The 25,255-nt window shown below is 47.4% G+C and overlaps 1 protein-coding gene across 2 annotated transcripts in view; it reads left to right on the plus strand.

The window, feature by feature from the left end:
* RNF220 (ring finger protein 220) overlaps positions 1-25,255 on the plus strand; it is a 320,215-nt gene that overhangs the window by 291,766 nt on the left and 3,194 nt on the right. For both annotated transcript variants that reach the window (XM_065409164.1, XM_065409165.1), the window contains exons 12-13: positions 14,763-14,871; positions 16,218-16,292. In XM_065409164.1, the coding sequence (XP_065265236.1) occupies positions 14,763-14,871; positions 16,218-16,292 (184 nt within the window). The remainder of the gene's footprint in view (positions 1-14,762; positions 14,872-16,217; positions 16,293-25,255) is intronic.

Genomic DNA, 25,255 nt, shown 5'->3' on the forward strand with positions numbered 1-25,255 from the left:
CTCCACTAGCGGTGACATTCTGCTGGGTCTTGTAGTTGTGTGTCATGACTAGCTATGAGCTGAAGAAGCTGTGACCTCTTTTCTCCCTTCCCCCTCCCTCCCAAGACGTTACCCAAGTAACCTGGCGCCATTTTGAAATCAAGGTTCCCAGGGGTTAAAAGCCAGCATCTTAATTCAGAGTGCCAATGTTCAATTTTGCTTTCTGCCACCAAACTAGATTGCAGGCCAGCAAAAGAGTCTGGGTTAGTGGCCCACTGGGTCACCTCCCATTTGTTTTCCTCAATTTTGTGTTGTCATAAATTCATTCCAGTCCGTTGTGGTTGATCAGTTTATCTCAGTCAGGGCAGGGAGCGCTGCTAGCATGATATATGACATGAAACATTGTAGCCAGCCTCTCCATGAATCACTCCAGCTGTTTGGTGTCAGCATGAAAGCAAACAGGCCCAGGCTGCTGAGTGTTGACTGCAATGAGCTCAGTATGGGAAGAGACATGACGTATGAATGTTTATTTAATAATTCTCTAATATTTCCAGCGGAGTGTAGCTGTGTCTTTTGGGGGGGGAAGCAGCGGGGAGGTTGAAGGGGGAAACTCTAATCTGTTGGGGTGGGTCATAAATCAGGCAGACAACCTCATTAATCAGGGATGGAACAGAACTGGAAGGAGGTGGGACTCGAGCTGCCATCCGTGGTGGGAAGGGGCTGTGCTCTCTTGTTTTATGCAAAAAAAAAAAAAAAAAAAAAAATCTTGTTTTGGATTCCAGTTAGCCCCATCAGTGCTGCTCGCATAATAGCAAACCAGAGCACCCGGCTGTTTAAGCAAGTGCGCTACCTTGGCTATAAACCTTGTGATTTAAGCCCACCAAGCATTAAATCCCTTTATAATTATCTTCTTTATAGAACACTTCATGCTCATCACGCTCCGCTGGACGAGCTGCTTGTTGGGTTAAGGAGAGGGTTTTAGAGAAGAAAAGCCATTGCGTTTGGTTTATTTTCATTTCTCTCCCCCCCCCCCACACCACCACCACCACCTTTCTGAAGCAGCTTTCGAAAAACACCAATTCCAGGGGAGCTCAGCGGCCCTGGCAAGACTAATGGAATTGGTTAATATTGAAGCAAGCGAAGCTGCTGTGTTGGCTTGGGGTGGACTGAAGAGTAATCGCTGAGAGCAACACATGAAATAGCAATGTCTCTCTTCAGGGGACTTCTCTCCTGCTCAGACACGGCGCTGGAGCTGGGAGCGGGGTGGGTGTGAAGCCAGAGGATTATCGCTGGCCTAAAGAGACCGATCTACCCTTAAATCAGCATGTTGGAGGGGACTGGGGAGAAGATGCCATGAATTCACACATCAGGATAATCTCTCCCAGCCCCGGCGCCGTAGATACCGAACCATTAATGGGTTTTGGATGCCAGTGCAAAAAAGCACATAGAGAAGAGTAAAACTAATATTGAGATGGTGCTATAAGTGCACATGGGCTCTACAACATAAAGGTAGGGTCCCCGCCTGGAAGAATGTACCATCGGAGGGCCTGATCCTGCGGTTGTTTCCCCAGGGATTTGCCTGCACTGAGTCAAATGCAGGATTAAAACCCAAGTTAAGACAAAAACAAGAGCAGTGCCCCATGTGGGGCTGGGTTGGGGCTGAATCATGCAGTCACTGGGCAGAGGGCTGCACCTGTCTTGGGGGGTTGCGTGTGGATTTTTTAAAGGTTATGGTTCTCCCTTGAAATGCCATCGCCAGTACGTAATAAGTGCACAGAACTTATGCCACTGTGTAACATTGCTCTTCAGAAAGGCTGGTGAATAGGTTTCAGGGTTCGTGTAAGGTCGTTAATCTGTGTTAGCGTATCCCATGGGGCTGAAGTTCAGAATGATTTTGCCAGGGAGGAGAGAGCCGGGCTGAGATTCTTAACTCAGCCCCTTGTCTTCGAGCTATGAAGAGAAATTGCCTGTACAGGTAATAGTTTAAAACAATAATATCACCAGGCCAACTTAGCTCTATCTAAATCCTGGTTAGTCTTAGATAGCAATTCATCTGCAGCCTGGCACGGTATAACTCAGCCAGGCAAACTAACCAAGGGAACTCCGAGCTGTCCCTCTACTTTAGGTGCACCCAGGAACACGGAGAATCTGCTTCCCTGGTTACACTTCCTCTGTATACCCATGTTCTGCAGCTGCCCATAGTGGAGGAACTATATAATGCTTTAGATCAGGGGGAGGCAACCTATGGCACGCGTGCTGAAGGCAGCACGCGAGCTGATTTTCAGTGGCACTCACACTGCCCAGGTCCTGGCCACCAGTCCGGGGAGCTCTGCATTTTAATTTAATTTTAAATGAAGCTTCTTAAACATTTAAAAAACCTTATTTACTTTACATACAACAATAGTTTAATTCTATATTATAGACTTAGAGAAAGAGACCTTCTAAAAACGTTAAAATGTATGACTGGCACGCAGAACCTTAAATCAGAGTGAATAAATGAAGCCTCAGCCCAGCACTTCTGAAAGGTTGCCGACCCCTGCTTTAGCTCCTAAAGGCTTCTAAAGGCCTCAGGCTGTGAGTTCGGGGCCAGAGCTGCAGTTTCCCTGAGTCCAGTGCCTGGCTCTGGGACACTTGTATTCCTCCTGCCACAACTAATCAAGGAAGGATGTTTTTGTGTCAGAGGTGCAGTTCAGGCATCTTTGCCCTTCAAGCCTCTCTCCCCTTTCTTTTAAAGTTTCAGAAATGCTGTTAACTTTAATTTGCGGAGTTGCTTCTCGAGAGTGAAAAATCGATGGGGGGCTATCACAGTGTGAAATTCGACTGTCACTGTTGAGCTATAGAGTTAGCAAGATGTCTGAGAAGGTAAAAAATAAATCGTGGCCCAGCAAGTGCTCAGCTGTGCTATTTCAAAAGGGATATGAGGCTGATGGGCCGTTAGAGGGTATTTCAGTTAGATGGATGATGATTCCCTGTGAAGTATTGGGGTTATTCCATAGGTAAGAGAAACTTTAGCTTATAAAACACAAACAGCTGCCTTCTTACAGTTTAATTCTGCCCTTGGATGTGTGAGCAGCTTGTCAGAGAGAGAAGCCGGCCCTAAAATCAGCCTTTTCCACTTAATGATGCCTCTGATGAGAGTCTCTTGACCCCATTGCATTGTTTGTAGTATTTCAAGGATTTGATTGAATGTTTTCTCCTAGACTGTAAGCTTGATGGGGCAGGACTGCCTTCTTCGTGAGGGTTTGTGTGGTGCCTCACACACTGGGGCGCCTAGGCCCTACTGTAATACAGATAATAAATAAGAATTATTATTAATCATAGGCTGAATTCCGAGTTTGATCAAAATGTTCCCATTTTCATTCAGCTCACTGGAGGATGGAGGCTTCAGCAGGGTGTGACCAAACACCCTGTCCTGGGCGATACATTGTCAGCTAGGCCCTGCTTCATTAGCGGACCTGGCTGTGCTTACCTGTTAGGTACCAATTTTTTATGTGGCCACTCTATAAAATAGTGCTTTAGTTTCGTCTGTACTAACTCCAGAAAATAAGGGGCTTAGGCTATGGATTTTTGGCCCTCTAAGCTGTTTAATGGCTACCATGGTACTGTTCAGAGGTCACGATCAGGCTCTCCGTTGTGCTAGGCACTGTACAGACTCAGAGAGAGAGTCCCTGAGCCAGAGAGTTTACCATCTAATACATTTCTAACTGGTCCAATCTATATTAACCCAAATGGGAAGTGAGGAGTTGGGGCAGGTGGGGAAAGGGCCCTATGGGTAGCCCATTATTGTTCCTCAGCTTTGTCTCTTTCTGATGGTTTCTGGTTTCTTTTTGCCTAACCCTTGGTTCAAATGCAATATAAGGAAACATCAGGTAAATACAGTTGGCCCCTTCAGTGGCTTTACGCTGCCGCCTTTTCACAGCAAGGGAGCTGGCTGGCTAGCTTCAATGCCACCAGTGCTGGTCCATTCGTTCAGCACACAAGGAGACATTCAATAGCTTATGTGTAAAAGTTCCAGGGCAGGCCGTGTGATTCCAGGAAACTACCTTGGGGAGATGTTATCGTGACGCCCTGGTAACTCCCAATCAATTATCATTAATTGGAAGTTCTGCAGAATGTATTAACTAGAGGCAAAAGCCCTTAGAAAGCTGCAGAGCTCTTTGAATTCACGATGCTACTGTAGTAGCCTGGAAAATTCTTGTTTCCTTCAGCTGTTGGATTCTGTCCCCGGAGAAGAATTTCTGTCAGAAGAATTTCATTGTGCAGAAAGTGGACATGAGACTCTGCCAAGTGCCCGATTTTCTGAAGAACCTCTCTTAGCCCCAGGAACTGGCCATCCCCATTTTACTTTGGGGCATCCATGCTTCATCTCAACAAGGCCAACCATCCAGTCTACATACAATTGCAGATTACGGCCACCTTCGTTCTTTAAGATAGAAGCGCGGCCTGTTTAGACTACAGATCTCTGCGTGACGTGCCTTGTTGTAATCCAAATAGGTTCATCCTTAGGGTATGTCTACACTGGAGCTGGTTGTGCAATTTCCAACTCTGGCAGATATACCCACATTCCAGTGCGCTAAAAATCGGCATGTCTGGGCAGCGAGACGGGGCCGCTACACCAAGTGCAATCCTGTCAGAAACACTAGGTACATGCTCAGGGCAGCTAGCTCATCCCACCGCTCACACCATCGCAGCCACACTGCTATTTTTATGCTATTTTAGCTCAGTCAGAACTAGCACACATCTGTCTACCCAGGCTGGAAGTTCCTCCTCCAGCTCCAATGTTAGCTATACCCTTAGAACAAGATGGAATGCTGTTTGCTGCAACCTGTCGTCTCCGTGTGCCACGGCCCCACATCAAAGAGGAGGGCTGCATTTTCAAACCGCACAGGCTGTCCTTGGAGGCTTCCCCTGTATTGCAACAGGGAGCTTGACCCATGCATGAACCCCGCTAGAAATACTTTTAGCAGCACCGGTATGGTAAATGCATTTGAAAGGCGACCTGACATATTAAAATATCAGCTATAACATTAGCTATGTTTGGGAATTTTGCCTAGAAAATCATTTCCTAAAACGGCCATTGCTGCTTCAGTAGAGAATCTTGCTGCATCAAAATAGTCGTCTGGCGTAAGATCTTTCTTTGATAGCCGCAACTTCTTCGGTAGAGCAATGCGATTGCATTTATTTTCTCTTTGGAGCAGGGGACATAGTCTGTCAATCTGAATAAGGATGACCCCTGGAGTCTATCTCCCAGATTTCATGTAGAACCGTAATCACTCAAATGGCGCACTTAGAATTTTGGCGTAGGCTCAGCGGTTCTCTAACCTCCCGTTTAAATCATTCTCAGTGGCCAGTGGATACTATGTAGCCCTACAGATGCCTCTAAACATGCTGACTCGGAGGCTCCTTACGTTCTGAATGTTCAGTAGTGCCATCTGGTTCCGTTTTGATTGGGACTGGGCATGTGTCCTGATAAAATGCAAGCCAAAAAAATGAGCCAGCGCCTGAATTTACTCCCTGCTTGTGAAAAGCCGTCGTTGGGCTCTGTGTGCAAGGGAAGTGTGAAAGCGTAATTCATTCTTCTGAAGCGTAATTGTTTGGGGAATCTATACCCAGGTCCCAACTAAACTGCGGCTTAGAATGCGTCCCCACGATGGTAAGCCCCCCTCAGTGCTATTGCGATGGTGCATGCAAGTGTAAGAGAAATAATTCCTTTGCGGGGAGAAAAGAGACAATGTTTTTGGTTTGCATCAAGCTGAAATTAGTCAGAAGCGAACTCCAAGCTTGGCAAGCAGCTGCTGGCATTAACAAGTTGTGCAAGCAAGTATAAAATAGAGGCGCTCGTGACTCCTAGAGCCTCGGCCCCACATGTGTGTGCCTTTGCGTGCACCCACTCCGAATCCACAACTTCGAACACGGAAATTAGAAGGCGGAACATTGTATTATTCATAACTTGGCAACCAGGCGCCAGGGCACTTGGCCAAAATAAACTATCCTCTATAATTACAGGTGAAGCAGCATTCTTTAATATCTTACAATACAAAAACGTACATTAATCAAGGCAAGAGGGCTTTTCTTTTTTCCTAGAGGACAATAAATTAGCATCTGTGCCAGTACATGTGACAGTCCTTTACGGGATTATAAATCAGCCTTTTTAAGGGAGGCTAGTTTATAAACAAACCCAATAAATGAGCTTTTCGGTTTGGGGATGGGGAAGCTAGCGTCTCAGATATTGACGGCTTGCCAGAAGAGCCACTTGCACGCTGGCATTCCCAGAGACAAGAGGCTGGATCCTGAGGTGGTGCAAGTCCGTGGTGTTCCATTGATTTCCGCATCGCTAGGCAGATTATACCTGCTAGGGATCTGGCCCCTTCTATCTTGGCTGCTCAGCCAGTGAAATAAAATCCCAGCTTATCTGCCACACTGGTAGCCCGCACCTTCTGGGGTGGCATGTAATCAGTCTGCCACAGATGTCTGACACCAGAGTTCCTGCAAAGTCCTGAGGCTCTTAAACTGTGTGGTTGTGTCACGTTTGCCCCCTTTTAAAACCCTCTGGCTAAAAAGGTACCCCTCTACCTCGATAGAACGCCGCCCGATAGAACACCAATTCGGGTAGAACGCGGTAAAGCAGCGCTCCGGGGGGGCGGGGCTGCGCACTCCGGCGGATCAAAGCAAGTTCGATAGAACGCGGTTTCACCTATAACGCGGTAAGATTTTTTGGCTCCCGAGGACAGCGTTCTATTGAGGTAGAGGTGTATTTCTGAATGTAGAAGGTTCCTTTTTGCCTTGCTGTTGGTCACACGCTGGTTTACCTGTTTCAGAGTAGCAGCCGTGTTAGTCTGTATCCGCAAAAATAACAGGAGTACTTGTGGCACCTTAGAGACTAACCAATTTATTAGAGCATAAGCTTTCGTGGGCTACAACCCGCATCCGAAGAAGTGGGTTGTAGCCCACGAAAGCTTATGCTCTAATAAATTTGTTAGTCTCTAAGGTGCCACAAGTACTCCTGTTGGTTTACCTGTGTGTCCAATCCCGCAGTCCTGTCCACACGAGTGCCTGTGTAGCGCGCCAGAGACTTCAGCAGGACTCCACATGGGGCTGCCCAAATGGATCGGAGTGCAGGATCAGGGCCTTGGTTTGCACTCTCACCAGTAACGTTGAAAGCGGGTGACAGGCTAGCCTCTCAGCTGAAATGTTTTCAACTCTTTGGTCCCCAAGAACTGAGCTTCACCGTTAACCAGATGAATAGGCTGTGCCCTTTAGATGGTGCAGGACTGGCTGGTATTGAGTCTGACTTGGGAGTGAGAGGCAAAGCTACCTCATCACGCTGTACCATTCCTCGATGCTGAATAAGTACCTCCCTTACTATTTGCACAGCACCAGGGCTATGCAGGGGCTCTACGGACTAATAAAACCCCGTCCCTGCTCCACAGAACTCGCACTCGAGTTCAGACGTAAATGGAGTGGTAGGAAAGAAGGGGGTGGGGCAAGGAAGGAAGGTCACAACGATGTGCTTGCGGATTTGCATTGTTTTGTTGGTTGCATCATGATTCTACTGAATCAAATCCATTCCCTTCCCCCAAAATTATTCCATTGTAGGCTAGTGACCTGACCCCTGCCCTTAGCGAGAGAAAATGGAGTGTGTTTTCTGTCCCGATCAGCTTCTTGAGGAGAAGAATGAATAGTCTATTTAAAAAACAATTGCCCATGAGTTTGTTTGAAGTACGGTAAATTCTCCCACCTGCCCTCAATGAAAACACAAATAAATGTGTAAGGAAGAGAAGGGAAGGTCAGAATATCAAGTGTCAAAAGTAGCTCATGAAATTTTATTGGTGGTGCATTTAATCAGCGCTAAATGTTTTGTACAAGGTGCATACAAACCGGAGCTGTAAAAATTGATGGAATGTTATGTACAGTGTGACCATTTATGAAGAAGGGGAAATTTATACCCAGCTGAAATAAACAAACCAGAGGGATGTTTTATGGAGAGCACTCGATGACAGAGTTCCTTGAATGAAATCCAAGGGAGGTGGGGCCCTCTTTCAGAGCCTGCCATGCCGAAGGCTTCCCTGTCCCTCATGTTGTTGTGGTTTGCATCACACCCTGAATACCCAGGGAATTGAATGCAATGGCATTCTTCTCTGTCTGTTCTGTGTAACTGTCCTGTGCAGTGACTCCCTCCTGAACTGCTGCAGTAGGCATCCTGCAGGGCTGAAGGCTTTTCCCCCTACACACAGCTCTGATTCCTGAGCCCAACTTGATCTGACATCTCTTGCCGCTTTTCCCGAAGGGCTGTCTGTAGTAACCTGTTGCGAAGGGTTAACAGATGTGAGTCACGCTGACATCAGCATTATTTTTCTTTTGGTCAAGTATTTTGTTGAGAAAGCACAATCCTCAGGATATTGAGAGATTCCAGGGCTGCAGAATCAGAGATAATTTAATTAACGGAATTGCTTGTGATTGCCCACTGGGACATCAGATGGGAATTGCTCGGTTTAATTTGAAGAAACAAAGATTGCATGCATGCAAATGTTTGACAATGACCAAGGAGTGGGGGGGGGGGGGGGGGAGAGTGGGGGGGAGAACTTGACTCTCCTAACCCATCATAGCTGAATAATGATGCTAATTGACTTACACACAGATCATTTTCTCTTGCATAGTGCATCTATGTCCCCCTGTTCTCCAGTACCGGAACAGAGCAGGTGTTCAGTTGGGGTTTGCGAGATAGTAGTGGGGAGGAGTGTGTCTCTTTTTCAGTGTAGAAAGAAAACTGCTGTGAACAACTCCAGAAATATACTTCTGATGCTGTTTTTAGTTACTCTCCCAAATTCTGTATCCCGTTCCATAGAACTGCTTCCTGTCTTGCAACAGGGAGGGGAAGGGATAGCTCAGTGGTTTGAGCATTGGCCTGCTAAACCCAGGGTTGTGAGTTCAATCCTTGAGGGAGCCATTTAGGGATCTGGGGCAAAAATCTGTCTGGGGATTGGCCCTGCTTTGAGCAGTGGGTGGGACTAGATGACCTCCTGAGGTCCCTTCCAACCCTGATATTCTATGAACAGATACAGCCACCTCGGCCATGGGTGGCTGCATGGCTGACCACGAAATCCAGTGACTAGACCATGAATGGCATTGGCCAAAGCTTCATCTTCAAGGAAGCTTTAGGTGCCTCTTTCCCCTGCTACAGGTCACATTGCTGTGGTTCTCCAGCCAATGGACAGAAACTGAGCGAGCCAGCTTCATGGTGCTCCTGGCCTCTATTGGCTACAGGATGCAAGAGACAAGTGTGTTCTGGATACCTGCCACTGGGAGAGGCAAAGGGAGACGCAGCAGCTAAGCAGTGTGCATAGTAGTGATGACTAGCTGAAATGCTGGGTCCAGAGGCCGTACCAGACATGCCCTCAGGGCTGCAGTAGCAATAGTACCTCCTAGATCTCTAAGTAGTTTACCAAAGCTGAGGAACATGGTTGTCCACGTGTGTGAAAAGGTAGAACGGGCATGCAGACGGGTCAGATGACTCTCCCAACGTCACACAGGAAGTTAGCAATAGAACCCAGGAGTCCTGACCTCCTGCCCCGTGCACTGTCTGCTAGTTATTCTGCTTCCCCTGGCCAACAGGACAATTGTACACGACCTGCTTTCACCCAGCAATGCCCTTTCAGTGGCTGACTCCCTACCCCTGGTATTACTTGCTTCTTAAGCACTGCACAAGCCACTCCCAGCCTGCTCCAGACAAACAAGTATAAGGGGTGGGGAATGTCTGATGGAGCTCCCAGCTTGCCTGTTGCAGGAAGGATTGCTGTTGAGTGATGCTTAGCTTTAGGATACAAGCAGCCGGTTAATGGTAAAATATGTCAGTGGAACAGCTGGTGTTCTGAGTGGCATGGCCACTGCTGGAGCCAGGCATGTGGGAAGCGACTCCTCTCTTTACTCCTCCTTGGAAGAAGCTTCAGTTTGCTATGTACTAAGGTTCTCCCTGGACCTCATTTCCTCCCTCTCTTTGGAAGCAGCGGTGTGAGTAGCTCTCGTTTTGTTTGGACCCTGAGCCTCGTGTCCTTTGTTTCTGCTGCTCCAGGAGGCTTTCCCAAAATCGCAACCGCGAGACGGGCACTTATGGGCAAATACTTTCTCTCGAATCACAAGAGGGGGCAGGGTCTTATCCACTGACTAGCTCCGTAGGATTTGTTCTGGGGTAGAGCTTGACGGGGAGGAACAGGGAGGTTAAAGTCTCCGGTGGCAGAGCTTTGATCAGAGCTAGGAGAGGTTGCACTAGTTAAAACTCCATCTACCGAATGCACCCCAGCCTTGTTAATAAATGTATATTTAACCATGTCTGGAGCGTATGAAGTGATAATAACTAAATCGATAGCTCCCACATTGATTGTCCAGGATCCCTACAGCGTGACGCACACAGCCATGCGGTAATTTTCCAGCTAACTAGCGCCCTGATCTACAGCCCTGCTATTGATTGGCCATTGTATCCGGCAGGCTCTGAGCGCTATTGCTTATATCTCTATTCAGCGTCCTTTTCTGATTTCATTCATTTATTACTGGACAGGTGCAATTATCTCTGCGACTTTCCAAAATTGGCTGATGGGATCAGCCCTTTAGACTTCTGCCAACAAGCCATTTGCTATCCCCTCCAGTTGCACTGGTAAATTTCCCTTTCAGACTCTGACCCTGGTCGGACTGGGACTGAGCTAGAAACCCTCTGTTTGAATGTGAACATGGAAGAGTTCAATTAGCACTGAAGTTTTCCTTGTCACCCACCTCTGCTTGGTTACCTGGCGAGACTCTGGTTTCTGGCAGAGCTCAAATGCCATCAGAAATCTCCTTATGCCTTTCACGAGATAGAGGGGAGAATTCGCCTCCAACGTCGTCTTGCTGTATCCTTCAGCATTCCAGTGCAGCAGCGCCCAGGTCAGGTGGGCAAGTGAGAAGGCTCTTGGCAGCCTTAACATTGGTGGCCCGTCCTGTGTTGCAGGCTAGAATTGGAGCTGCATGAGCTCTGCATGGATTGTGTCCAAAGGATTGGTCCTAACCCCACGTAGGCCTGCAGCACCCCTTCCATCTGCAAGTGACTCTGAAGCTCCTTTACTACCCAGATCCATTTCCACTGTAATTCCTGGCTGCTTGCTTTACTGCCAGACCTAGGGCTTTTCATCACGTTGGCTCTGCCCAGCCAACATGGCAGTGGGAGAAACTAGCTAGACTCCATTCTGCTTATGAAGAGTCAACAGAATGGCCGTCTAAGTTGTGTTTCCAGAGCCTTGACTAGAGGTGGTGATTACTAATACACAAAGCAACAAGTACGTGGGTGTGCTGGGACTGCTGCTGCTTATCCCAGTCAGGATGGTTTCACTGGCCCCTGCCTCAAACCACTTGTTGTGTCCACCTGTTAGCTCACGATTTGCTAAATAAGTTCTTTAGCACAGGGACTGGCTTCTGTTACCGGTGTTACTAGGGTACATAGAATAAATCCTACAGTCTCAGATCGTGGGGTTTTCTTGCCGTTCTTCTGACATGGAAGCTGCATAGATTTGACCTGAAATTAACTTAGAATGAATTGTAAAGTGCTCCACTGTCCCTCAGCAGCGAACTCCTTTTCTAGCCACAGCCCCACTGCAATATCCTGTAAGAGGTTTTAAGAGGAAAGTCAAAGGGAGCTTAGTTATGTCTACACAGTGGAAAGGCCGTTTCTCCTCTTCCTCTGGAGTGCTTTGGAGTGAGACACCCTTCTCGGTAGCTCTCCTCATGCATCCCATTTTCTCAGTGTTGCTGTTGCCGTCTGCCCGTTTCTCAGTTGCCAGCTAACTCTTTCTATCAGCCTGGCAGAATCACCAACATGTCCTTGCCTGTCCTTATGACGGTGGCAGTGTGACAATATAATGCTGCCTGTCAAAAATGACCCCAGGCAAATGGGCAAGCCGGGTTTGCAAAGCTGCTTTTAGATCTAGCTCCTTGATACGGCGTCCACAGCTTTGGCTTTCCGCTCCATCCCGTCTCCTTTTCAGTGCCAGTAATCTGAAAAGTGAGACTTCATTTAGCAGAACACCGTTGCCTCCTGTCTGTCCTGGTGCAACCTGTGGCATTCGTGTCCCGAGCTATCAGGGCCAGCATCCCAGCAGAGGCAGTGCGCCTGTTTTTAGATTCATACATTCCAAGGCCAGACGAGACCATTATGATCATCTAGCCCAGGGGTTCTCAAACTGTGGGTCGGAACCCCAAAGTGGGTCATGACCCCATTTTAATGGGGTCGCCAGGGCTGGCTTAAGATTTGCTGGGCCTAGGGCCGAAGCCAAAGCCTGAGCCGCATCGCCCGGGGCCGAAGTCTGAGGGCTTCCGCCCTGAGTGGCAGGGCTCAGGTTACAGGCCCCCTGCCGGGGCAGTGGGGCTCGGACTTTGGCCCCGGCCCCCCCACCCAGGGTGGCAGGGCTTGGGCGGGCTCAGCCTTTACCCCGACCCTCCTCCTGGGGTCACATAATAATTTTTGTTGTCAGAAGGGGGTCGCGATGCAATGAAGTTTGAGAACCCCTGAAAATCTAATCTGATGTCCTGCATAAAACAGGCCATGGAACTTCCCCAAATAACTCCCAGAGCAGGTCTGTTAGAAAAACATCCAACCTTGATTTAAACATTGACGATGATGGAGAATCCGCCCCAACCCTTGGGACATTGTTCCAGGGGTTGGTTACTGTCATGGTTAAAAAATTATTCCTTATTTCCGGTCTGAATTTGTCTAGCTTCAACTTGTAGCCATAGCATTGGGTTATGCCTTTCTCTGCTAGGTAGAAGAGCCCATTACCAAATATGTTCCCCATATAGGTACTTATAGACCAGGGGCAGGCAAACTTTTTGGCCTGAGAGCCACATCGGGTTTCCGAAATTGTGCTTCCCCAAACAGTCAGGCATGGCCCGGCCCCCGCCCCCTATCCGACCCCTCCTGCTTCTCGCCCCCTGACGGCCCCCTGGATTCCTGTCCCATCCAATCCCCCCATTTCCTGTCCCCTGATTGCCTCCAGCACCTCCGCCCTGACTGCCCATCCAACCCCCCCCCCTCCTTCCTGACTGCCCCCTGGGAACCCCTGCCCCCATTCAACCCCCCTGTTCCCCGGATGTGGCCCCCGGGCCATAGTTTGCCCACCTCTGTTATAAACTGTAATCAAGTCACCCCTTAACCTTCTCTTTGTTAAGCTAAATAGACTGAGCTCCTTGGTTCTATGGCTGGAAGGCAGGTTTTCTAATCCTTTAATCATCCTCTAGGCTCTTCTGTGAACCCTCCCCAATTTATCAACCTCCTTTTTCAATTGTGGTACCAGAACTGGACACAGTATTCCACCAGAGCCAAATACAGAGGTAAAATAACCTCTCTGCTCCTACTTGAGATTCCCCTATTTATGCATCCCAGGATCGCATTAGCCCTTTCGGCCACAACGGCATGCTGGGAGCTCATGTTCAGCTGATTATCCACCACGACCCCCAAATCTTTTTCAGAGTCCCGGCTTCCCAGGAGAGAGTCCCCCATCCTGTAAGCATGGCCTATGTTCTTTGCTCCTAGATGTATATATTTACATTTAGCCATATTAAAATGTACAGTTTGCTTGTGCCCAGTTTACCAAGCAATCCAGATCGCTCTGTGTCAGTGAACTGTCCTCTTCATTATTTACCACTCCCCCAATTGTTGTGTCATCTGCAAACTTGATCAGGGATGATTTTATGTTTTCTTCCAGCTCATTGATAAAAATGTTAAATAGTGTAGGGCCAAGAACTGATCCCTGCAGGACTTCACTAGAAACACATCTGCTGGATGATTTCCCATTTACAATTACATTTTGAGATCTATCAGTTAGCCAGCTTTTAATCCATTTAACATGTGTCCTGTTAATTTTATATCTTTCTAGTTTTTTAATCAAACTGTCATGTGGCACCAGGTCAAATGCCGTACAGAAGTCTAAATATATTACATTAACACTATCAACCAAACTTGTAATCTCGTCAAAAAAAGGTATCCAGTTAATTTGGCAGGATCTGTTTTCCATAAATCCACATTGATTGACATTAATTATAATCACCTTTAATTCTTTATTAATCAAGTTCTTTGTGACCCGCTCCATTATCTTGCTCAGGATCGAGGTCAGACTGACAGGCCTATAATTACCCAGGTCAGTCCATTTACCCTTTTTAACTGTTGGCACATCATTAGCTTTCTTCCAGTCTTCTGGAACTTCTCCAGTGTTCCAAGATATATTGAAAATCAGCATTAGCTGTCTAGAGATCTCCTGAGCCAGCTCTTTTAAAACTCTTGGATGCAAGTTATCTGGGCTGCTTATTTCAAAATGTCTGATTTTAATAGCTTCTGTATAACATCCTCCTTAGGTACTAGTGGAAAGGAAAGAGTGCTATCATCACCATGTGATATGACTACTGTTGCTCTTGAGAGAAACACACCTTCCCAGCTCGAGAGCAGCACTTCGAGCTTTGTTGGGATGGCGTTGACATGGGGCCTCTTGCAGTGATTGGGAAAGAAGGGAGTAATGGGGCGTGATTCCTGTTTCCACCATTTAGTTTCTGCTGAAACACATTCTGTATAATGTTACCCACCCACAATCCTTCTCTTTTTCAGATCTCCGCAGACCATGGGCTTCTTAATAACCCTCCTTTTCAAATAGTCCTTTGCATATGCTGAATTTGTTTCTTTGGACCTTGTCACTGCATCTTTTGCACCTACCAAAAGGACCATAAATTTTACTTTTGTAAAGCCTTACCCTGACTTTCATCATCTCTTGCAGAATTACAGAAGACTCTGCAGTGACAACATTTGAAGCGTTAAAGGCTCGTGTCCGGGAGTTAGAAAGGCAGCTTTCCCGTGGAGACCGCTATAAATGTCTCATTTGCATGGTGAGTAGCACTCCAGTTGTGGCAATGAATCAGAAAACGTCTCAGTACCTTTGACTTGGGGAAAGGGGCGAATCCTACTACTTTGGTAAGGTGAATGCATCCCTGTCCTTACACAAGGAAAAAATCTCTTCCTTTCTCTGGGTAAATGTGTTGCAAGTTTCTTTCCAGTTTCTATGTGTGTGTATCAGTTATATCATTTCATTGGTGTTCGTAGCAGTCTGTATTAGGAGCAGAAATTTCTAACTTCATAGGACAGCATTCCCCTTTCAGATTGACCATGCAGAGCTCCCAAGTGCCTGCATTCTTCTCCTCCTGCATGTGCAGAGTTGCACATGCGTAAGGAGAGGAAAATGCCTGATTTGAGACCCACCATGTGGCTTGAAGGCAAGAATTTTGCCTGTGCGTTTAAAAGTTGCCTGTGTCCTGTTAGTTATGTGTGTGTTGCCGCTTTGGCTTCCCTAAAGAAGGGCTGCAGCTCCCTCTAATGGTTCAGAACCTGCAGCTTTTTGCCTCTCGCGTTTGGTTTTCTTTCCGAGCTCTGTTTGTCCCATGGTTCAGTAGAAGAAGAAAATGTTGCTGGGATGATGGAGTTGCCAGTGGAACAGCTGGCACTAGCTGGATCAGACAGACTCCCATCTCTGAGTCTAGACAAGACGTACAGTTGGTTGTTGATTGCTACCCTCACTAATAAATCACTTGAGCGCGAATACGTGCCTGCTGAAATGACAGCAGTATTCTCGGTAGATAGTTACGCTATTCCAGCAGAGTGGGCAGTTGCGATGAGAGTTAATCTTATCCTTTATCTCTGCTCTTGCGCAATCTGGTGACCTTTCCATTGGAATAATGATACGTGGTCACAACTTCCCTGCGATAAAAGACCCAGGGAATAACCGTGGCTGGCCCAGGTCAACTGACTCAGACTCAGGGGGCTATAAAATTGCAGTGTAGACGTACCTCTCTAGCTAACCAGGTTGAGCTGTGTCACCACCAGGTGGGTTATGGGCTTCTGTCAGGCAAAGCAATGGCCTACAGGAGACTTTCTACCTCTGTTACTCTTGAGCTAAAGTTTAGATCCCTGCTTAGTTTTCACTCAGTCCTGAAGTCAGTGAGAGTTTGCCTGATTTCTGTGCGTCGTTTCTGTCAGATGCGTCGCACCTGGCTCACTGTATAAGGAGCAGCTCCTGAACTGTGTTCTTATTAAGATGGGAATAATGGGGAGTGTTGGCTCTGGGTAACTGCCCTCTTCTGCTGCCCCCTCCCCAATGCCAGTACCCTGGTGACATAATTGTAGGCTGGGAATCCGCCAGCCTTTTATTGACAAGAATGTCTTTGCTTTTTCTCTTCAGGACTCTTACACGATGCCCCTGACTTCCATTCAGTGCTGGCATGTGCACTGTGAAGAATGCTGGCTGCGGACTCTGGTGAGGCACTCAGCTACTTTCTCATTGACGTGTAGACGTCTCCCTCTCCCCAGACGTGTACTTACATTAGAGGAGAGGGTTCTTGCTTGATATGAAGTGGGGTTCTGCGTATGTGGGGTGCCCAACCTTTTATTAAACACGCCCGTCAGATTCGAGGCCTTCATTGGGCGGAGCTGGGTTTGAGTTACCCTCACTGAAGAGTGGTCCTGCTCACTCTTTACGCTCTGACGGGAGGGCTCAGTGCTGGACCAGCACCGCGTGTGGAACTCCTATCGACTTCCAAAGGAGTTTCGTGCACTGTGCAGCTGCAGCTTGGACCCCAGCTTAGATCCACTGCGCTGGGATCCGCTGACCTGTGCAGCACCCATCAGTGCTGTTTCCTTCCCCTCTTCTGAGTAATTGAAACAGCGTCATGCAATTTGGAACTAGTGTGGTTGGTTGTCTGGAAAGTTGGGCACTATTGGAAGTGTAGAAGAGGTGGCCCAGTGCTCCCAGGATTTGCCTTTTTGTTCGTTTCAAAGGGACACGCTTGTGTTAAAATTAATATTCTGTTCAACAAAGTGATGCCGGTTCCTTTTCTACCCCTGACTTTCTGGTTTTTCGTCTGCTTTTATTTTCCCCCGTGATGCTGACCACAACGTTTTCGTTTCACGCAGCCTGGGCAATGGAGATTTGAGCTAGTCACTTTCACTTTGATGCTCAGGCATTAGCAGGCTGCTGCAGGGTTGGGTTGCAAATGATGTACGGGGACTCGCGCTCTTCTAAAAGCTGCTGCTGTTAGGTCCTGCAACATCTTATTTTTACAGACCACACTGTAAACTTGGAGCTTCAGCTAATCTGGCAGTGGGCCTCTAGATACTGCCTTTTAAATACCTTGGCTGAGAAGAGTTACTGGGATGGTGAAATGCCTGCAGCATTGGGTATTAATAGCAACCTCAGTAACTCGACTGTCCCCGGGCTGTATTTTCTAGCTATTCAGCTACACCCCTGTTGCTCTTTAGATTACACAGGTTTTTTTAGGCATTTAGCAGCACATTGCAAAAGGCTCCTGCCCAGCTACGTAGCAGTAAGGGGTTCAGATGAATATCTGCACCGCTGGTCCTAGGTATAATCCGATTCTGCAGTGCTGGCTGCAAACGGAGAAGAGAGCGTTTCTATCCCATGTCCTTCACCCTCTGCTCCCCGCCATCCCAAGATGGGCTTTTAGGCCAGCAGCACCTATTGTGAGCCCTTCTGAGGCTCAGGCACACTTCAACGTCCGTCAAGCCCCTTTGTTCCACTGACCGCATCACTGCAGCCTGCAATAAGACTGAACCCCTAGAAGGTTGCACTCCTGGCATTAAGAGGTTAACATTCACTTCTCCAAGGAGAGGAGTGTTTAGATTTGGTCTCACCCCTCCTTCCTCACACTGCTGTGTGGTGGGGTAGATGGGGACTGGGTTTGCTGTGTATTGGCCACGCCCAGAGCCTGGCTCTGACCAGGCAGGAGGGAAGGGAATATTCCAGCAGGACGTAGGGTTAGGTGCTGGCACTTGTGTGGGGGAAGCAATTAATAAGTGGCCGCTCATCTGTTCCCCAGCCCTACCCTCTTCCTGCAGCCCGCAGTTGATTAAACCAGGGCTTTTCACGAGGCATGCTCGGGCTCTCTCCCTTCACCCAAATCTCCCAGCCTGCATTCGCATGTTTCTAATGTAGCCATTAAAATGTAGCCCGAAGACAGCAATAAAAACACTGGAACGCCTTGGTGCTTTTGTGTCTTGATCAAAGTCAATGTGTGTAATCTCGTTAAGACTGCCCTCCCCCACTCCCGCCCCCCCCTTTTTTTTTATGAATTTAATGGCATACAGCAGCTGGGCTCAGTGTTTAATACTCACCAACCTGCACTGTTCTAATTAAGGTATCTCCTTTTATTTCGGGCACAAAAGAGACTCTTGTTTTCTTTAACAAGCGAGGAGCTGTGGGATAGTGTGTGTAATAATTGCTGCTGTTACCTTTCCCTGGATATAAAGCCAGCTCCCCGTGGGGGTGGCAGGGAAAGCAGAAATAGCCTGCGCGTGCAGCACACATGGAAAGATTTGATGTGGGGAGAGGGGCAACATTTTTCTTCTGTTGTGCAATAAACAATTTGTTGGAGTTAATAGGAGTTAGGGGGGGGTGAGTTGTGTTGGGCTTCCGGCCGCTTCTGAACAGTCTGGAGATCTGCCATCCCCCTTAGTGAAAAGTCCAGATTTTCTATGCCTGTGTTTTAATATGCACAGCTGAGACCTAATGTTAGATTAGATTTTCTTATGTTATATATTAAGGCCTTAGAAACAAGGGATCAAAGTGGGAGACAAAGCTTCTAACATCATGCAGGAGGGCACTTGCTGCCCACATCAGTCTCCATGGGGCAGGGAGGGTGAAATAATTTTAACAACTTATAGGGTCTGAAGATTTTCTAGAGCCAGACTGTCCTGGGCTGAGCACCCACTGACTTCCATTTGTGTCCCGGGCAGTCCTCAGCACTGGGCCCTTAATATGTCCTGCTCTGAAAAAGAGGCACTTTGAAAATGGCATCATGGGGCTTCATGCTGTGTGTGTGTGTGTCTGACTTCGGATCAGATCTGCTGAGTTTATAAGTGAAAACCTGGGTATGGCTTTCTACCAGTTGATCCCACAGACTCCCCCGGGGTCAGAGAGTCATTGACACGAATGTTCTGCGTTTGGAACATAGCTAACAGTTCTGTGAATGAGACCTGAGCAGCGCAAACGCCAGCTCTCTGTCCCATTGCTGTGTTAGCTTGCATTAGTGAGTCCAGTCAGCCGATCTGATTGCATACACACAGGATGCAGGCCGGGTTAGTAAGAAGAGCCCTTCCTACTTACTCACCAGAATAGAGCTGTACTTTACGGGTGCGTCCTAAGGGTGAGAAACTCAAGGATTTGGTCAGTGCCTCTTAATGCTAATGGGAGAGGCCCAGCTAGATGCTGCTTTGCAGAGGCCTCTCTGAGTTGGGGAGAAACCATCTGTGCATACAAGAACAGTCAGAGCACTTTAAACAAGTGACCATCTTAACTGTTCATCCCACTGCCTGCGCATAACCAAACCGACCGGGGCCCAAGAGGCAGCAGTTGGCATGCTTCTGGGTCTGCGTTTTCTCAGCTGTCATGCCGTTGTATGGTTCTGAGTACGTGGGAGATGGACAGTGATGAAGGAAGCATGTGTCCATATTCTAGGGCCAGTATGGTCCTGCCTGGATTTCCAGTGTAATCAGTCTAACCTTTACTGGCTTCATTTGTCTGCAGTTTTTGTTTTGTTTTTTTCAGACCATATTTGTGGGCTAGTTTTTACTTATAGGCTTTTCTGTGGGGCTCATCGCTGCAGTGTTTGAATTGCAACGCCCACGAGTCAGGGAAGGAAGAGGTATGGTTGTCCCCAGTTTACAGACATTACGTGATTTTTTTTTTTTCCCAAAGTCACACTGGAAGCCTGTCCAGGATCTCGCAAATCCTCGCCCGGGAATTTCCAAGTAAAGTATTACTATAGTCTGCAGCCAGACGGGCCTTCCTGTGTGGCACAGGCCAGAGAACTTCACAAAAGAATTCCTCACGCAGAGCTTTTAGAAAGGCATCCAAACTTGAGTTGAAAATTGTCAGTGATGGAGAATCCACCATGACCCTTGGTAAATTGTTCCAGTGGTTAATTACCCTCGCTGGTAAAAATTTACACCTGCTTTCCAGTCTGAATTTGTCTGGCTTCAACTTCCAGCCATTGGATCGTTTTAGACCTTCCTCAGCTAGATTGAAGAACCCAATGTTAAATATTTGTTCCACATGTAGGTACTTATAAACAGTGATCATATCATCCCTTAACCTTCTCCTTGTTAAGCTAAATAGACTGAGCTCCTTGAGTCTGTCACTAGAAGGCAGGTTGTCTAATCTGTTAGTCATTCTCAAGGCTCTTCTCATTGAACCCTCTCCAATTTATCAACATCCTTCTTGAATTGTGGGCACCAGCACTGGTCACAGGATTCCAGCAGCGGTCGCACCAGTGCCAAAGACAGAGGTAAAATAACCTCTCTGCTCCTACTCGAGATTCCCCTGTTTATGCATCCCACGATTGCATTAGACCTTTTGGCCACAGCGTCACACTGGGAGCGCCTGTTCAGCTGATTATCCGCCATGACCCTCAAATCTTTTTCAGAGTCACTGCTTCCTGGAATAGAACCCCCCATCGTATGTGTGTGGCCTGCATTATTTGTTCCTAGATGGATACATTTACGTTTAGCTGTATTAAAACACACATGATTTGTTTGCGCCCAGCTTACCAAGTGATCCAGATCGCTCTGAATCAGTGACCTGTCCTCTTCATTATTTACCACTCCCCCAATTTTTGTGTCATCTGCAAATTTTATCATTGATAATTTTATGTTTTCGTCCAGGTCATTGATACAAATATTAAGTAGTGTAGGGCCAAGAACCGATCTCTGTAGGACCTCACTAGAAACAGGCCCACTCGAGGACGATTCTCCATTCACAGTTTCATTTTGAGAGCTATCAGTTAGCTTTTAATCCATTTAATGTGTGCCATGTTAATTTTACATCATTCTAGTTTTTTAATCAAAATGTCATGAGGCATCAAGTCAAACGCCTTACAGAAGTCTAAGTCTATTACATCAATATTATTATCTTTATCAACCAAACTTGTAATCTCATCAAAAAAAGTATCCTGCTAATTCGACAGGATCTATTTTCCATAAACCCATGTTGATTTGCGTTAATGTTACCCTCCTTTAGTTCTGTATTAATTGAGTTCCATATCAGCTGCTCCATTTTCTTGCCCAGGATTAATTACCTGGGTCAGCCCATTTACCCTTTTTAAAAATTGGAACAACATTAGCTTTCTGGAACTTCCTGAGTGCTCCAACACTTACTGAAAATCAGCATTAACAGTCTAGTGAACTCCTCAGCCAGCTCTTTTAAAACTCTTGGGTGCAAGTTACTTGGAGCTACTGATAATAAAATGTTTAACTTTAGTAGCTTCTGTTTAACACCTCCAGAGATACTAGTGGAATGGAAAGACTGTTATCATCACCATAAGATGAGACTATATCACCTGTTTTTTCCCCCAAACATAGATCTGAAATATTTATTGAACACTTCTGCCTTTTCTGCATTATTATTGATAATTCTAATATTTCCATCTAGTAATGGACCAATCCCATTGTCAGGATGATTTTTGTTTCTAATGTTCCTTTTGTTCTTATTGTTCCTAATAATATTTTTTAAACTCCTTATTGTCCTTAATTCTGCTGGCCATAGATTTCTCTGGCATAGTGTCCCTTTGCTTCCCTTATCAATTTTCTACAATTTCTAACTTCTGATTTATATTCATTACTAGCAACTTTCTTTCTTTCTTTCTTTCTTTCTTTCTTTCTTTCTTTAGTGCTGCCTTCACTCTCCCCCTTTAACCATCCCCTCCTTCCTTGGTTGTGGGATTGTGGCTTTTCAGCATCTAATTAGGTGTTCTTAAATGAGTTCCAGTTATCATTCACATGAGTTACAGCTCCAAGACCACTGTCTGTCTCTCAGCACATGAGCACTGTACGAGGTGTAGCTGTGTTGTAATTCTGGATGGAATTGCGTTTTTATTCTGGGTTCTGTGCATCTAGACCCAGCACCTCCTTTGCATATTCACTCATCATCTGGTTAGCAATTCTCAGACTAAGGCATATTTGAATAAATGATGGCACTGCAAGACCAAAAATGAGCTTTTAAAAAATCTTGAGATTCCTGGAACTCCCCTCAACAGTGCTTTCTGAACTGATCTGTCAGGAAAGCCTTGTTCACTGATTTAATACATATTTTTCTTGTAGATGGTACTAGTTACTATGGAGCCTGGTAACCTTCCTCCGGTAACTAGTACGTGTCCCAAAATCCAGCCCACGTATTGCGGGTGGCTGTTTGCAAAGCTGCCGTAACAGTCGGAAAGCTGTAACTCATTCCTGCCTTTCACTGGCTTGCGACATATCCTTTGTGGATTTTTCCTGAAGCCTCATGGGGCAGCAACTCTCCCCACTTCCATCCTCTTTAGGGCCTGGACCTCGCTTTATATTGGTCCGCAAAGCAACATGCATCTCTCTACTGCTGTGGAAATAAATGAAAAAACACCAGCACAGATGAGTGGTACGCTTTGAAATATGGCCTGCAGTGTGTGGGCACATTTTGTGTACACAAACACACACACACACACACACCCATACGTAGGGGCAGAAGTATGGTCTAGTTCAGGAGCAGGGGAGCCTGGGTTCTGTTCCCACCTCTGGCAGTGGCTCTCTTTATAACATTGGGCGTCTCCCTGCAGCCCTCTCTGCCTCAGTTTGACCATCTGTAAAATAGGGCTACTAATCCGCACTGTGGTGAGGCGCTTTGAAGGCTGTGAGTGGCTATATAAGTCCTATTTGCCTTCATCTCCTTTGCGTCTGGGTAGTGCATTCTCTTTGGAGACTGATCACTGTTCACAGACTAACAGGATAGCAGGAACGGCCCAAGCCCTCACTTCGAGTTTGCTGCCTTTAGCTGGTTGAAAACAAATGTAGTGTAATTCTTTTTTAAGAGGTAGCTTTAAGACAAAAAGCTCCAGTCCTTCCTGGCACCAAGTGCCAGGACCAGCTTCTCAACATTGCAGCTCTCGTTAATTTATTTTTCAGACGACCCGAAGTGATTAGCCCATATTGTGGATCAATCACTTGCCAAATTTTAATTAAGACAGGAGGGAAAAATAAATCCCATCCTGGTCCCAGCCCCTTTTCTCTACCGTGTTTCAGCCCCGGAGCAAACTTCTTGCAGCAGAGTTTTATAAACCACTGAAAACTGAGGTTTATAACGGAAAAGCTGAGATGGCCTTTACTGTAGCACACGCTGCTATAACACATCAAGGCTTTTCCATGGCGCAATGATGAAAGGAGCAGAAGGACGGGGGATGGGGGGACTGGCCGACAGGTGTGACTTATTATTCCACACCATTTTTATTTCAAGGGAAAAGTTTAGTAACCCCAGCTGGCAGGTGAGGAGGGGGGGAACAAATACTTTTCCATTGTCCCTGTGCCAGGGCATGTGTGTGAGAGAATAGTTTAATTGCCTATAGTAATAAATACTGTACACCACCAAAAATGTGGTCAAATGCAAGGAACTAGGTTGTAAGTGATTTTAGTGCTTAAAAAAATAACTCCACGCTTAGAACGTGGGGTTCTGAATGTAGCGCACATGCTGATGTATGCAGGGACGTCAGCTTAAAAAACACAAGTTCTTCCCAGGAGACTAAAGTCATTATTTTTCCCTGGACTGTTTAACACCAAACATAAATACTAGGGGGACCCAGAGACCCCGGGCCTTCCAGCTGTGTGTGCAGCCAGCCTGCTTAAAGTGCGAGCTGCAGAAGGTAGCTAAGCTGGCGTTGTTCACGCTCCGGCACGCCCCGCCCTGTGAGCGAGAAGAAGCTGTCCTGTCCGAGCGCAGCGAACCAGCATCCTCCCCCATCACAGAATGATCCACACCGGGTGTTTCTCGTGGTGGGACCCAGCTTGCTGGTTTGGACTCTGCTGCAGCGTAGTCAGTACCTATGTGCCTTGACGCAGGAACGTTCCTGAAGTGAGAACGAGAGAAATACTAACCCTGCCTGGAAGGGCTGGATTCTCGTGTCTGTGGTCTGAGCCTTCCTTGGGGCACTGGAATGGCTATTCCCATCTCTCTGCTTTGGGTCACTTTGAAGCTCCGTTCAGATCCAGAGTAGGGTTCAGATCAAGGGCTAATCAGGGCTAGATCTTTGAATAAGAGACTGTCAAAATGGCAGAAACCGCCTATGGTTGGACTTCTGCCAGCTTATGTGGCTGGAAGTTGTTTTCATGAAATTCTTGTAATCTCAGGTCAGTTCCCACAAGCTCCCAGCTGCGTTGGAAGCAGAAAGCACAAACCCTTTTGGGTTGGGATCCCCCAAGGAACCAGAACTGAGGGGCCTGTTTGGAGCCAGCAATTCAAAGCAGCCCCCCTCGGTTTGCAGGGTATTGAGTTTGAGATCCTTTTTCTAAGTAGAGAAAGGACCGATTCCAACCCCAGGAGGGGCCACAGGGATCCAGTCTGGCCAGAGAACTGTCCCCAAATGATTCCTAGAGACTCCTGGCCCTTGCTCCGTCCTATGCTCTGGTGGGCGTTGAGCGGTGGAATGGCACCGCCTGAAGGACGAGTTCTACTGACAGGCACCCTGGGCCCTCTGCATACTGGGTCCAGTGTGTGGAGAGAGCTGAGCGGCGTGTACAGATTCGCAAATGGCTTTCAGACGGGAATGTTTTCACTGTCCCTCTCAAGCTCCCAGCGTTCAGGTGTCTGATCTGTAGGTAGTGCAGATCTCCCGGAGAAGAGCAGGGAGCTGGGAGACATCTCTGTGCTCAGGCTGGAGCAGCAAAGTGATCTTGGGGTTGAATTGCGTTTTCCCTCCTCGTCTTTCTTCTCCACAAGCTCTGGAGTTCAGCGAAGTGGGTGGCCCAGCGAGGGCCGGGTCTGGCTTGCCTTTCTCAGGTGGGGGCCCCCCGCTGCTAATCCCCTTTCCTAGGAGTTGTATGTGCAGGTGTTGCTCAGACAGTGCTCTGTCACTCCAGAGCATCCTGCCCGTTTGAAATCTGCCCCCCGCTGAGGCCTGTCTCTGTATTCCAGGAGGGTGTGCTGGTCCCCCATCTCTCGGGACACGCGGGGAGGCGACGGGTCCTCTCTAAGGGGGTGAACCGAGCAGGGAAAGTTCCATTGAAGTTCTTCCCCTCGCGGCATTCGGCTCCAGCCAGGCAGCCCCACTGGCTGCAGTGAGGCTGCAGGGCGTATCTGGAGGCAGTGACAGCACCAAGCCATTCCAGGGGGTGGGAGCTGCAGAAAGAATCCGCTTCCCTTGTGTAATCAGCGGTGAGGTGTGATTGGACAGATATTTCACTGGCTCT

This window comes from Emys orbicularis, chromosome 8 (assembly GCF_028017835.1).
Source record: "Emys orbicularis isolate rEmyOrb1 chromosome 8, rEmyOrb1.hap1, whole genome shotgun sequence".
Classification (NCBI taxonomy): Eukaryota; Metazoa; Chordata; order Testudines; family Emydidae; genus Emys; species Emys orbicularis.